Source organism: Aotus nancymaae, unplaced genomic scaffold, assembly GCF_030222135.1.
Source record: "Aotus nancymaae isolate 86718 unplaced genomic scaffold, 86718_ANA_hifiasm-v0.15.2.pri h1tg000030l, whole genome shotgun sequence".
Lineage (NCBI taxonomy): Eukaryota > Metazoa > Chordata > Mammalia > Primates > Aotidae > Aotus > Aotus nancymaae.
Window position 1 is genome coordinate 12,357,737 of NW_026988443.1, and position 14,966 is coordinate 12,372,702.

Consider the following 14,966-nt stretch of genomic DNA (forward strand, 5'->3'; position numbering starts at 1 on the left):
GTCACTGCCCTGGCACCTGGGTCCATGAGGAGTCCCAGAGGGGGGCAGTCTCTTAGATGCCACCCCTGTACTGCTGGCCAGGGGCTTAACCCGCATTTGACCAGAGGCTCACCCTGTGGTTTTGGGCAAGCCCTGACCTCTCTGGGCCTCAGTTCCCTCAGCTATGTGGGTCCCTCAGGGGTGCTGTGGCTCAGATCCTGGCAGCCAGCCTCAGCAAGAACTGCCCACGCTGGTTTGCACCCAGTGGCCCTCACCTCTCTGTCCACCATCCTCTGGGTTTGCCTGCAATGGTTCTACTCCTTCCTTCGGAGCATTCGCTTCCTGAGGACAAATGCTGGGCATCAGTCACCCCTTCATGCATAGAACGGTGACCAAGCACCTCCACGTGCCTGGCCTGTGGCTGGCCGTTCACTAGTGAACCAGACTGTCATTTGAACCAGACTTGGCCCATTTATTCCCGCCAAGAAGGTGCTCAGGAGATGTTTGCCAGATACGTAGGTGCGTTCCACGGACAGAGCCATCCTAACCTGTTACTCCCAAGCATCTCAAGTGTTCCAGGTAACAGTTACACCTAACCTAAAGGTAGGCACTGCAAACAGTGGAATTTCCGGCCTGGACTGAGAAGAGGGACGCCACTTGCAGACAGCCCTGGCCTGTAGCCCTAATTGTGTCCTCCATGGACACCTGCTGTCACAGCCCTCTGGGCATAGTGCCACTCACAACTTCTGGTCATTAACCCTTATTCTTTCTCTTCCCGCCCCCCCTCCACCCTGCAGGCAGCAAAAGAGACCTTGGCCAAAGCTGTGCTGGCGGAGCTGCCCCAACAAGTTGTGCAGTATTTCAAGCATAAAAACCTGCCCCCCACCAACTCAGAGCCCGCCTGAGCTCTGGTGCCCAGCAGCATGTCGGCTGAGCCTCCCACCCTCCCCCAGGAACATGCATGCTCACCCTGCTTCCTTGTGGGTGGCCTTTTTTTACCAATTCAGATCCACATTTTTATTTTTTACAACCGGACCTCCACCCCCAACTTCCTCCAGCCCAGCTGGGCTTCCTTTGTTGGAGTCAACTGTTGATGCTTCCAGGCCAAACCGGCTTCCTCTCCTCCCCTCCCCACCCTTGCCACTCTTAAGTATTGAATGTACTTTGTATAATTTTAGTGGAATTATTATTGTTACTGAGAATAAAATTTTTACAATCATAACTGGCTTTTTCCAAGTAACTAGCTGCACACTCTGATGAAAGGAATGTGTCCTTGGTGTATACTTCGTGTCGTAGCCTGCACCTAATTCCTGCTGTGTTTTTGTTTTAAATACTGTGACCGTTCTATTTGTTATATACTCAGGGTAATAAACGAGTTTTAGATGTCCCTGTGTCATCTCCTTCCTCAGCAGGGACCTGACAGGCTCACTGATCTGAGAAAGGAAATGTAAGATGAAAATCTACCCCGCAAGCCCGCTAAGTTGGTGTAGTCACTTCTGCATGGGGATGTGCATTCTACATGATAACCTGTTAAATCACTGCCAGCTAATAGTGATAACCTGTTAAACTGGCACAGAACCTGGCACATTGTACAAACTCAGTAAATATTTGTGGATAAATAGAATGTGCAAGTCCACACCAGTTTCTGGTTGGTTACACTCAGGTGCAACTAGTACCACATATCCCTACCCCACGACTGGACAGGAGTCCCAGCCACCCATCTGCCCCTCCTTGGGGCCCCGGGACTTTCAGTCAGCCACTGGAGGTCTATGGAAGCCTCTCTGGCCTCAGGACCCCAAGTGGGGCTGCTTCTGACCCTGTTGTTTCCCACATCCCCCTCTCTGGGCTCAGGCCCAATTTTGTGAAACCAGCCAGTGGACCCCTGAAAGTTCAGCCCCCCTCCCAGGTCCCTCCTTTCTTCCACATAACACCTCTTTCTCTTTTATCCACCTGAATGACTCCTGCTTGGAGCTCCACGTAGCCCCTTAGACACGGGCTTCTGTGTAACCAGTAACAGCTAACCTTCCTATTAAGCACTGTATCCAGCTCCGTGTTCAGCGTTTTGCAGGCACTTTTTTGAGACAGGGTCTTACTCTGTCATCGAGGCTGGAGTGCAGTGGTGAGTAGCTGGACCACAGGCATGCACCGCAATGCGCAGTTTTGTAGAGACGGAATTTTGCCGTGTTGCCTAGGCTGCAAGCACTATCTATCTTGGTGAATCCTTCCAAGCCCTTGACAGTGACCATTTCGGAGATGAGGAGACAAGCAGAGAGGCGAATCAAGTCTACTAGAGGCAGAGCCAGGTCTCATACCCAAGTCTGGCTGCCTCCATGGCCCACACTTGCTCCAGTGCGTTGAATGCCTTCCCTTGGCTCTGGATGGGGTTCTTCTGCTCAAGCTGCTAATGAATTTGTCACTCTGTGCCACCGACATTGGGAAGTCAATTGTCCCCACCTACTCTCCTGGTAATTCTTACTAGGGCCTGCTAGGATTGGGCACCGCAGCACATAGATTCCCACCTCTTAGTTCCTGGTGAGCTCCAGCCAGAGTTTTTCTGGTGGAAGCGAGTAAGGGATACTTTCATCCTAGGCCTCTGATGCCTCTACTGCTTCTGTGGCCACCAAGAGTCAGCTGAAGGATCTGTTGGGGACACTTCTCTCTAAAGGGCCGTAGGACTGCACAGAGCCCTGATGTGCAGACTGTCTCTCGGAAAACCACAGAGCACTGGCCCCCAGGCCGGCAACATGGGTGGAATCCCACTCCTCCTTTACAACCTCCCTTGGGAGTGACTTACGAGCTTGGTGAAACTAGGGAGGCTGCCATCCACTGGGCCATGTGAAGGCAAAGCCCCAGCCTTGCAGTGGGGGTCTGTCCCACATGCTCCCACTCACAGGTCACTTCCTCAGGTGTGGTGGCTGCAGACCCCATACATATCCAGGCTTCATGTGGGGGCAGACCCAGCCATCTCTGCTCTCTGCCTGCTCCTTCTCTGCCTAAGGAGTGAGTGGGTAAGTCAAGCAGGCCCTTTACTCCAGGCTGGCTTCAGTTCAGAAGGAATGTGTCTAAACTCTTGACAAGGCCAGCCAAATCACTTTTTATTTTTTTATTTTCGAGACAGAATCTCACTGTCACCCAGGGTGGAGTGCAGTGGTGCAATCTCGGCTCACTGCAGTCTCCACCTCTTGGGTTCAAGTGATTCTCCTGCCTCAGCCTCCTGAGTAGCAGGGACTACAGGCGCATGCCACCTTGCCGGCTAATTTTTGTATTTTAATAGAGATGGAGTTTCACTATGTTGGTCAGGCTGTTCTTGAATTCCTGACCTCAAGAGATCCACCTGCCTTGGCCTCCCAAAGTGCTAGGACTACAGGCATGAGCCGTGGCGCCCAGCTCCAAATCACTTTTTAAAAAATCCAAGCTTTGGTGCTGCTACTTGGTTCTTGCACATGGACGGCAGGCTGAAAAGTGAGCTTCGAAATCTAACCAGAAAGATTCCTTCACCCTTGAATCTCCTCCACAGAAGCCTGGGCACTGGCATTTGTTTAAGTTTCACTGAAACCACAGAAAGCTGGACTTGGACTTAAAGGCTCAAATGAAAATTCTGGTTCTGTCACTTAGCTACGCAACCTCAGGCATGTGCCCCTAGGAATTCTGATTTCCTGTACAATATAGAGAAGGGCTGCTTCACAAGACTTTTCTGCCCCAGAATGAAAGACACTACAGTCTACAAAAATAACGCACAAATGCCCCAAACCCCCTGGCACATACACAGCAAGCTCTCAGTATACACTGAACGAAAGAAACCAACACAAGCAGTGATGTGCATGACTATTATTAAAATAGTAATGGAAGACTAGCCTGCAGTATAAAGCACAGGTGAAGGGCTGTCCCTCAGGTTTTTCAGCCTCTGCCCTCTGCAAAGCTCTGATGCTGCAGCCATGTGCTGTCTGTTCCCGCTGTGAGGCTCCCTCTCTCCCTTAACCGCTGCTCCAGCAGGTAAGGGAGCAAAATGTCAGCCCCTGCCAATGTCACTAAAGCACAAATGTGTGACTGGTTTCTGTGTTCAACCTGTGACTACAAAAGTGTTGCCAAGATCCCAGCCTCCCACCGAGCAGAACTTGCATTCCATCCTGTGATGCCTAAGTGGGCTGGGCACGCAGAAAATACCCAAGTCCAAATAATCTGCACTGCCATAGAGCTCTCTCTGTTTTTCTGGAGGGGCCTAAGACGACAGCTGAGCCATATACCCACAGCTAGGACACCCGTGCCAAGGAACCGGGTGTGCCTAAGCAATTAACATTTAGCTAAGAGGGAAGCATACAGCAAAAGCTGGTGGTTGGAGCTTTGACAACCAGATCTGACCCTTCGCCCATGCCAGTGTTCTAGCTGCAACTGAGGAAGGCCAGCGGAATGGACAAACCTGCATAAATCGACACTAATGGAAGCTCTGGCTATGCCACCCAGAAACAAGGGAGGGCTGATGCTAACAGCACCGAGGGTGGCCACCGTCTGTCAGATACCGTACACCTAGCACCTAATCTAGGTTATCTCTATCTCACTAGGAAGTTAGTGGTGTTATTCCTATTTACCAAGGAAGAAAGTGAGGTGAAAGGTCACACTAACCTTGCCCAAGTGACACAGCTAGTTATAGTTGGATCCTAACTCCTAACCACTATGGTGGAACTAGGCTGAGTTCCCAGGGAGGAGCAGCAGAAACAGTACGGAAGGGCTCAGGCAAATGAAGATCCTCTCTTGGGTGGGAAGGAGGTAGCCAGAAGGGAAAAACTCAGGAGCTAGAGTGAAAGAAATGAGGATGCCTGGCACTAAGTCACCCAACTTAGGGGCTCCTGACTCCCAGTCTAGAATGATCCTGAAAAAACCTGAAGCCCCCGCTCCCCCCACCCACCACCCCTTTGGATTTGAGGAGCCAGCTCTGTCTCTTGTGTAGTTAGATTCAGGGAAGATATACACAAGTAGGTAGCCAGCCACCTTTTTGGGTCTAGTCACATCAGCTTCCCTGCTTTTTATAGATGGAAAAATAGATGCTTCAAATTTCACACTCCCTTTCTCCACCTAGGTGGGTGACAAGCTAGATAATCCTCCCCAAACAGAGCTGGCAGTAGGATTCCTATTAGCTTTCTCCCTCACATGGTTGAAGAGTGGTAAGAATTCTACCACTCAGTACAAAGTAAGCGAGCTTAAAGAAAACCATGCCAAACTTTGTTTTAGTCCCGTACTTACCCAGTTATAAAATCCCAATTATTAAGGCAGGAGTACTACACTTTATGGTTTAAAACAGTGTTTCCTTCCAGCCCTGTTTATTCTATTCTCCGTTGGGTTCGAACTTCAAGGTCTACATTAGATGCTTTCCAAGGCTGCTTCCTTTGTTGGTCAGATCATACGCTGCTTTGTTAGCTGTAGTTTTTACAGAAGCTGTGTTTCAGTTCCAGAGCTCTGTGCTAATGGGTACAATGGAACATGATGCAACGATCACCAGTGATTCTCAGTCTCTCCTGAGACACCAGGAAGAGAAGTCACAGTCTGGAGAGTCTCAACCTTCTCAACACAATCTAGCTGAGAGAGATGGGGAGAGTTAGAAGCACAATATTCAGTAGAGGAAAAACAAGATGTTGTTCTTTGACAGGTTTATTAGCTTTCATGTTAATCTGTGTTTTTAAACCCTGCAACCCTTTGTCAACTTCTTTCTCTATCAAGAGGTCATGAAGCACAGTAATGGCCTCTTAAGAGTCAAGCCACATAAAGATGGTGACTTTGATGCCCTGGTCTGCCTCCTGTAACAATGTGAGGCTGTTTTGGGAACATGCTGTAATAACAACAGGACTATCACAGGAACAATGAAGCAGAGAAGCAGAAGGTGCCTACACAGTTTTACCTAAACGTCTTATTTGTTAGGATGGAGCTGACACACATGTATTGGCAGTCAAGAACAATTAGCATAGAGTAGTTCTGAAACGGAGGAAGAATTCACAAGGCATCAGTTATGGGTGCAGGGAAGTCACCATCTGCAAACGGGCACCAGAGTGTCACTGCACTGGAAAGGGAAAAGGAGTGGGCTGGATGAGATCCAGGGGCCTCTCTGCCCACATTCAAAGTCAGTAGCTGCTTTGCCTGCTGGCATCACAGTGTCAACACATTTTGTGTGTGTCTTGCTCAGTCTCACACTCAAGAAAGTAAAAACAATTGATGTAGGAACAAGGGGAATGGATAAAGAACAGTACAGGCTTATTCTGAAGCAGAAGAGCCCACAGACTATCGTCAAAGCTCATGTCTACCTCTGTCCTTGAGGCCTCCACACCCTCCCCCTCCCTCCTCCAGAATCCAAGGGTTGAGCCCGTTTCCCTTTATGAGACGAGATGGAGGAGCACCTATAGTTTTTGGCTGCTCATGGACTCAGAGTTGCTGTTTGGAAAGGAAGAGGAGCAGCAGGGGCAGCAAAGAAAAGTACTAGGGCAGCACCCTTAAGTTAGAAATAGATTCCACAGTTAAAAGCACAAATATTATATGCATTAAACAGAGAAGGGCCTCAATAGAACAGTCATAATATGCAAGTATGTTCCACTAGTTTACAATATTTGGATTCCAGGAGCTGCCGGAAATAAGTCATCTCATTAACATACCTACCCACAGTTCTGATGTCTGGCTATGAGTAAACAAGGCCTACGTTTCTCTAAAATTTTGAATCTCAAACTAAATCCTTTATTTCAAAAACAAACATAAAATAATTTCCGAGGCAGAGAAAAGGTCTGAGAAGATGGAAGCTTTCTTGTTAGCAGTCCCTTCCTGTATAAATGGGGTTGGAGAGAGAGGGAAGAAGGAATGGCCAAGGGTGCGGAAAGCCTTCACAATGCATGCCGAGTGTGAAGCGACACCCTCAGCAGATGGGGTTTAGCATCTCTACTTAGTCACACAACATCAAGGACTGGTTAGTTCCAGGGAAGGGCTCCATTTCTTCACCTGGGTCAGTTCTCTTCCCCTGCATGCTCCACAATGCAGTAGAACCAAACAGCACATTCATCTACAACAGAATGTTTAAATAATACCTGTCCAATAACTGCCCTTACTTTTTTGTGCTGTTGGGAAAGGAAAGAAAAGAAAAAAACAGAAAGCAATAAAACCCAAAACCTTTGGCAAGCCAGCCGGTGCCTATCCTCCTAGGGCATTTTTAGTGGAACTTCGGCCAGGCCTTGCCCTCCTCCCCATGTCAGTGAGGAAGTGGCAGCAGGGCAGGTTTGGTCATCCGCACTGGAGTGGAAAGAGAAACCAAACATGATTCGGGCCACAGGTAGATTCTGGCACATTTTTAGATTGGGTTGGTTAAAAATGTCACGTTGTGCACAGGACACAGGCAAAGGAGTTTTTTTGAGGGACATAATGTCTGTAGGTGGCATGAACAGTCCAATCTACCCTTGGGGAGGAGTTTCCAGCGTAAGCACAGAGAAACTAGGGGGCCTCGAGGAAGGTGTTGGTTCGGAAGATGGAAGAGACGATCTTTCCAGTGGCATTGATGGTGCCTTCGCTGTCTGAGCTGGACTCGGAGTCGCTGCTCCCAGAGTAGGCACCCAGGCCTGGGAGGATGCCGATACAGACTGCAGCAGAGGGGCAGTGGATGGAGGGGCCACTCAGGGAAGTGTTTCCGAGAGACTTGCAGGATGAGGCCTCTGCAACAAAAGGGGAAAGACTGTCACTTCATCACCCTTTTCCAAAGTTGACGACTGACATACCATATGCCAGGCACTGTACCAAGGGCTTTTCCTACAGAGAAGCCTCGGAACAACTCTATGCAGCCAATACTATCATTGCCCTCGATTTAGAGACAGGGAAACTGAAGAAGGAAGGGAGGCTCCAGGAGGTGAAAAGACTTCTGAAAGTAAAGGGGCAGAGCTGAGACTTGAATCAAGGTCTTTTTAACCCCAGAGCCTGACTATACCCTGTTGTTCTCCATCAGCTCTGAGTTGCAGAACAAGCTACTTGAGAGTGTAGCCTAGAGTGCTGTGATTTCCCTGTGCTCACACAGCCGTGAAATGTACATGTGGGTGGGGGATGAAAGGCTTCCACATGCCCTCAACAGTAGGGATGAAGACAGATTAAGAGAAACACTGTGAGCAGTATTAACAATTCCATTAACTTCTCAGCATATTATGCCATTCCTTACTTACTGACCAATATACCAGCAAGCATGGATACATTTTCAAGGCCAAATATCAGCTACACAATAATATTTTCCTTTAAAAAATGTTAAAAAATTGGGCAGCCCCCACGACTGGAATAGGCTCAGAGGGACTCACCAGAATAACGTTCTGTATTAAGGGCCACTTTTCCCTGATGGGAGACAGGAGTGATTCAGAAACCGATTTAACACAACCTTTGCTTTCCAGTTGTGTTCTTTTACAAATGAGAAAACTGAAGCCTGTCAGGTAACATTTTAAGGCCATGCAGAATGTCACATAGGAGCTAAGACTCTTTTTCTTACAGGAAACCCACAGTTGTTCTGCCATCTCAATGACAAAGACCTTAATCTAGACAATGCAGGACTTGATTGGGCACAGTGGCTCATGCCTACAATCCTAGCACTTTGGGAGGCTGAGATGAGAGGACCACTTGAGGTCCAGAGTTTAAGACTAGCCTGGGCAACATAGTGAGTCCCTGTCTCTACAAGAAAATGTTTAAAAAAATTAGTCGGTGCTGAGCACGGTGGCTCATGCCTGTAATCCCAGCACTTTGGGAGGCCGAGGTGGGTGGATCACTTGAAGTCAGGAGTTCAAGACCAGCCTGCCCAATATAGTGAAACCCCATCTCTACTAAAAGAACAAAAAAATGGGCATGATGATGCCTGCCTATAGTCCCAATTACTAGGGAGAGTGAGGGAGGAGAATAGTTTGAATCCAGGAGGCAGTGGTTGCAGTGAGCCAAGATCACGCCACTGCACTCCAACCTGGGCAACAGAGCAAGACTCCATCTCAAAAAAAAAAAAATTAGTTGGGTGTGATGGTTGTGCCAGTGGTCCCAGCTACTCATAAGGCTGAGGCAAGGATTGCTTAAGCCCAGGAATTCAAGGTTACAGTGAGCTATGATGGCACCAGTGTACTCCAGCCTGTTTTAAGAAAAAAAAAAAAAAGGAAGGAAGAAAGAAAATGGAGGACTTGAAGACGAAAGGGAAAGTTAGGAACTCTACTCCAGCCCTTCTCTTTTTCCCTGAAATGTTTCCAGCCTTATTTAATCACTACAATTTGATGTATAGGCATCATCCCCATCTTACTGATGAGGAAAGTCAAATCACTTGGCAAGGTTGTAGGTTGTTTAGGGCAGAAAATGTTAAACTAAATGTGAATTAAAAGATAACATACTAAAATGATCATCTGAGCTCACTGCAGAGTAAGGGTTGGAGTTCACAGTTCATTGCCACAGGGTAACAAGCATACATCTTTTAGGGTTATGCCTTAGATGCGCTAACACCTCGTTTACTCAGACATCTCAAGTAAATGTGAAAAGAATACATAGCTCCAAGTATAGGAAACTAGGAGTAAGCAAACAATACCACTGAGCAGTTAGAAGAGATATCAAACGGCCAGCACACAAAGTTCAGGAGATCAATGTATTTACTTGTTTGTGCAAGAAACTCTAAGAAGGGAAAAGGGAGCTGCTAAAGATAAGCAATGTTAAAACACGAAGATGGAGAAAAGTAAAATGAAAGCTGATAATGACTGCAGAGATAGTGAGAGCAAGGCTACAAAAAAAGGCAAGAGCAAATACTTGCAACAAATATCACAAAAGCAAATTTCCTTAAGATACTAAGAGTTCTTCCAAATCTGTTAAAAAAAAACCCAGCAACTAAATAGAAAAGTGAACAGAAAACATGAACAGCTCACAGAAAAAGAAACAGATGAATTTTAAACATAAGGGGGTAAACAATATATTAGGAGGGAATGTGTTGGGAACAGCAAACTTCATATGTTGTTCGAGGGTACAGAGAAATTTGGCAATGTTCTTCAAACTTAAATGATGTTCATAAGAGAACATTCATTGCAGCACTGTTTACAGTAGTAAGACTACAGACACCAATATGTCCATTAAGAGATGGCTAGTTGGCCGGGCGCGGTGGCTCAAGCCTGTAATCCCAGCACTTTGGGAGGCCGAGGCGGGTGGATCACGAGGTCGAGAGATCGAGACCATCCTGGTCAACATTGTGAAACCCCGTCTCTATTAATACAAAAAAAATTAGCTGGGCACGGTGGCGTGTGCCTGTAATCCCAGCTACTCAGGAGGCTGAGGCAGGAGAATTGCCTGAACCCAGGAGGCGGAGGTTGCGGTGAGCCGAGATCGCGCCATTGCACTCCAGCCTGGGTAACAAGAGCGAGACTCCGTCTCAAAAAAAAAAAAAAAAAAAAAAAAAAGAGATGGCTAGTTAAGTAATGGACTACTATTCAACCATTAAGAAGAATAAAATAGCTGGGCATAATGGCTCATGCCTGTAATCCCAGCACTGTGGGAGGCCAAAGCAGGAGGATCACTTGACCCCAGGAGTTTGCGACCAGTCTGGGCAACACAGGGAGACATTGTTTCTACAAAAAAAAATTTAAAAATTAGCAACACAGAGAGACATTGTCTCTACAAAAAAATTTTAAAAATTAGCAGGTGATATACACCTGTAGTTCCAGCTACTCAGGAGGCTGAGGTAGGAGGATCACTTGAACTGGGGAAGTTGAGGCTGTAGTGAGCCATGATCATACCAACGTGGGTGACTGCACTCCAATCTGGGTGACAGAGCAAGACCCTATTTCAAAAAAGAAAGAAGAAGAAGAAGAAAGCATCTCTGTGTATACTATTATTGAATGATCCCCAAGATACTGTGCTAAACGAAAAAGGCAAGGGGCAGGACAGTGTGTGAAAGTTACAATTTGGGAGGGAAGTGGACATGCCCATGTATATGCATAACAGTGTCTAAGAACAATACATAAAAACTGGCAGCAGTGGCTGCTCAGGGGAAAGGAATTAAGTAGCTGGAAAATGGGGGAGAATTTTTGTTTTTCCATATTCTTTTTGAATTTTTCTTTTATTTTTTTGAGAACATAGGTCTCACTATGCTGCCCAAGTTAAATTCCTGGGCTCAAGTGATCTTCTCGCTTCAGTCTCCCAGAGTGCTGGGGTTACAGGAATGAGCTATCTCACCTGGCCTAAATGTTTTATTATGTGCATGTATTACCGATTCAGACAATTTTTTAACACTTAGCTGTGCTTGGGTAGACAATTTCTTAAAAATTCTAAGAACATCCTAAGCCACTTAAACTAGGGAGGAATAGTTCCATTTATCTCAGTATCCCAGTATGAAAGCTAAGAAGGCAGAGGAGAAGGGTGGCTTGTTTGTATTCTCCACTAACTGTAAGCCCCTTGAAGGCAAGAGCTCTTTCATCACCATTCCACCTCCAGGACATACAGCACGGGGTCTGGCTCAGAGCAGGCTTGCATTCACAAGGGTCAGAAGTCAGAATGTAGGAAAATGTGTTAGACAGTTTACAGAGTTTCATTGCAATTGGCTAATTTGGGAGGAAAGGGTATAAAAATGTGATGCTCTTGTAACATTTGGGACATAACATCAATCACGACTTAAATATACATTATATTACTTATGTATGCCATATAGAATGATCCTTTCAGTATTCTATTAGAAAAATTTGGCTGTTTAAAAAAAAAAAAAAACGGTCAGGAGTGGTGGCTCACGCCTGTAATCCCAGCACTTTGGGAGGCTGAGGCAGGTGGATCATCTGAGGTCAGAAGTTCGAGACCAGCCTGGCCAACATGGGGGAATCCCATCTCTACTAAAAATACAAAAATTAGCCGAGTGTGATGGCGCATGCCTGTAATCCCAGTTACTTGGTGGCTGAGGCAGGAGAATCACTTGAGCCTGGGAGGCGGAGGATCGTGCCACTGCACTCCAGCCTAGATGACAGAGCAAGACTATCTCAAAAAAAAAAAAAAAAAAACACCAAAAAATCCTTATAAGGGTATATATATCAATTACTTTGAAAACTAACCTATGTGAAATTATTGAATGAGATATTTTGTTTTATCAAGTACAGTCACCCCTGCTTAATGATGGGGATCTGACCTGAGAAATGCATCATTAGACAATTTGATCATTGTGAACATCATAGAGTACTTATGCAACCTAGATGGTACAGCCTACTACACATGTAGACCATATGGTATATAGCCTATTGCTCCTTGGCTACAAACCTGTACAGCATGTTACTGTATGAATACTGTAGGCAGTTATAATACAATGCTCTGTAATTGTGTATCTAAGCATGTAGCTAAGCACAGAAAAGGTACAGTAAAAATATGGTATCATAATTTTATGGGACCACTGTCATATAAGCACCCTTCATTGACCAAGATGTCGTTATGTGGCACATGACCATGTTTCAAGGATGAATGGAATTTAAAGGTCTATTTTACACACAAAACAAGGATGAAAGTCAGAGTGCCTGTGGGGGTAGAGAGCTGGCCAGATGGAAGGATGGAAGTTAGCTACAGAAATATAATCAAGGAATCTGGACCACTGTGGCATCAGAAGAATTTACATGAAAAGACCAAATATCCCAATTATCTAGGAGGTTTCAAGAAAGAAAAGAGATTGCAACTCTGACAAATTTCATTCCAAAAGCAGTTAACTGTCCAAAGAGAACAAAATGGTGCCCTCTGATCTCACCCATTTGGTGAAGTTTCCTGCCAACTTCTGCATTTGCAGGACCACATTGTCATACCAAATTAACACAGAAAATTACTAATAGAGAATGTTCTTAGTATTCAGACAGATGCGTGACTTGGGAGTAGATGGGGCCAACTCGTGCATTCACTGGCCTGCTCAGTGCTTAAGTTCAGAGTCTTCAGTGGGGGAAGACAGAATCTCTATCAGGGTCATAGGGTTATCTTCTGGGGGCCCAAGGGGCAAATCCTCCTACTGCCAAGGACAAGACTGAAGCAAGCCTCAGGAAGCGTTCTTTTTGTGGGGCCTTAACTCCTAGCAAAGGAGGACACTTCCTGCCTAGTTTCTGTTGCAAGAACGCAGAAGTAGGAAGAAGGGATTTAGAATGTCAAAAAGATGGCTCTGAAACACAAGTGTCTGCCTGAGATAGTTCAAAGAAGCCACATAAATTTTCCTTTCCAATTATTAATTAGTATAGTTCCTACCAGGAAATAAGTACTATACAGAGGGCAACTAGTTTACTTGTGGAAATACATTTAAGATTACTATGCCAGGAGCATTTAACCCCAGCTACTCAGGAGGCTGACATGGGAGGATCACCTGAGCATGGGAATTTGTGGCTATAGTGTGCCATGATCGCACCTGTGAATAGTCAAAGCACTACAGCCTAAGCAACAAAGTGAGATCCCATCTCTAAAAAAATTAAAAGAAAAATATTCCTATGAAGTTTCGTGTGTGTATGTGTATTCGCATAGGCAGTATACATTTATCCTATTTAACCAAGTTTCCTATTTATTAAAAATATGTCAGTGAAAAATTCCAAAATTGCTGATAGGAGTATAAATTGAGATAACCTATCTGAAGGGCGATTTGGCAATATTTACCTAAATTACAAATGTATATCTTCTCTGATCTATCAAGTCTACTTCAAAGCATTTAACCTTATATATTTGTGCAAGTGAAAAATTATGCACATGCAGGATTATTACTGAAACATCAGAACAGGGGAAGAATGGAAACAATCTAAGTGTTCAGTTAAAAAGTGGGATAAATATACTATGATATACCCGTACAATATACAATACTATACAGCCTTAAAAAGGAACAAGGAAGTACTCTATGTCCAATTATGCAATGATTCCCAAGGTACAATAACTGCTGAATTAAGCAATGAACAGAGTAGATTAGATTAAAATACTACTAATAATTAAAGTATCAAAACAATATATGATGTATTCTTGCTGAAAAAACCAACTTGATCAAGCTTCCAGATCTAATTACCATTTTACAGGAGTAGCAGGAAACAGCATGGGGATGCAATCAGCTAAATCTAGAGCCTGAGGAACATTTAAGAACAAAGACCCAGTTTCTCCACAAATAAAACACAAAAAAAGCAAAATATAAATTCAGAAAGAAAGAACTTAGAGATTAAATTCAAATTAAAAGGTATATTAGCCTATTGTTAAGATGATATAAGATGGCAATATTGCCAAAATTATCTACAGATTCCAAAAATTCCTGTATCAAAATTGTAGCTGCCTTTTCTGCAGAAACTAACAAGCCAATCCCCAAATTCATATGGAAATGCAAGAGACTCCAAATAGCCAAAACAATCTTGAAAAAGAGGAGCCAAGTTAGAAGACTCACACTTCCCAATTTCAAAACTTACTCCAAAGCTATAGTGATCAAGAAATAAACCATACATTTATGGTCAACAGATTTTTTAATATATAAACCACTGAGTTGTACCCTTTATAGGGTGAATTTTATGGTATGTGAATTATACCTCAATAATTTTTTTAAAAAGCCATAGTAGCCAAATATAAGGTCTGGTCCTTGCTTAAATCATAATTTTTAAAAAGAAAAAACTTTTTTTTGAGACAACTGGAGAAAATAAATACTAACTTAATAATCGATAATATTTGGTAATTATTGTGATTATTAATATAATGGTATTGTAATTGTTAAAACAAAGAAAATAAGAACGTGTATTTGCTAGAGACATATATTAAGAATTATGAATGAAATGATATAATGTCCAAAATTGTCACAAAATATTACAGTTGAAAGATATAAACGAAATAAAATTGGCTATGTGTTAAAAATTGTTGACTGGTGCGGTGGCTCATACCTGTATTCCCAGAACTTTGGGGGGCTTAGGCAGGCGGATCACTTTTGGCCAGGAGTTTGAGACCAGCCTGGCCAACATGGTGAAACCCCATCTCTACTAAAAATACAAAAATTAGCTGGGCATGGTGGCACATGA

At 44.6% G+C, this 14,966-nt stretch overlaps 2 protein-coding genes across 2 annotated transcripts in view; one reads left to right on the forward strand and one right to left on the reverse strand.

Moving 5' to 3' along the window:
* The window catches only part of CPNE2 (copine 2), a 53,554-nt gene extending 51,949 nt beyond the window's left edge, over window positions 1-1,605 (forward strand). The window contains exon 16 of the mRNA XM_021664997.2: window positions 777-1,605. Within this exon, the coding sequence (XP_021520672.2) occupies window positions 777-884 (108 nt within the window). The 3' untranslated portion in view covers window positions 885-1,605. The remainder of the gene's footprint in view (window positions 1-776) is intronic.
* A 4,850-nt stretch (window positions 1,606-6,455) lies between these two features.
* Window positions 6,456-14,966, reverse strand: part of PSME3IP1 (proteasome activator subunit 3 interacting protein 1) — a 33,920-nt gene continuing 25,409 nt past the window's right edge. The window contains exon 7 of the mRNA XM_064383101.1: window positions 6,456-7,655. Coding sequence (XP_064239171.1) covers window positions 7,438-7,655 — 218 coding nt within the window. The 3' untranslated portion in view covers window positions 6,456-7,437. The remainder of the gene's footprint in view (window positions 7,656-14,966) is intronic.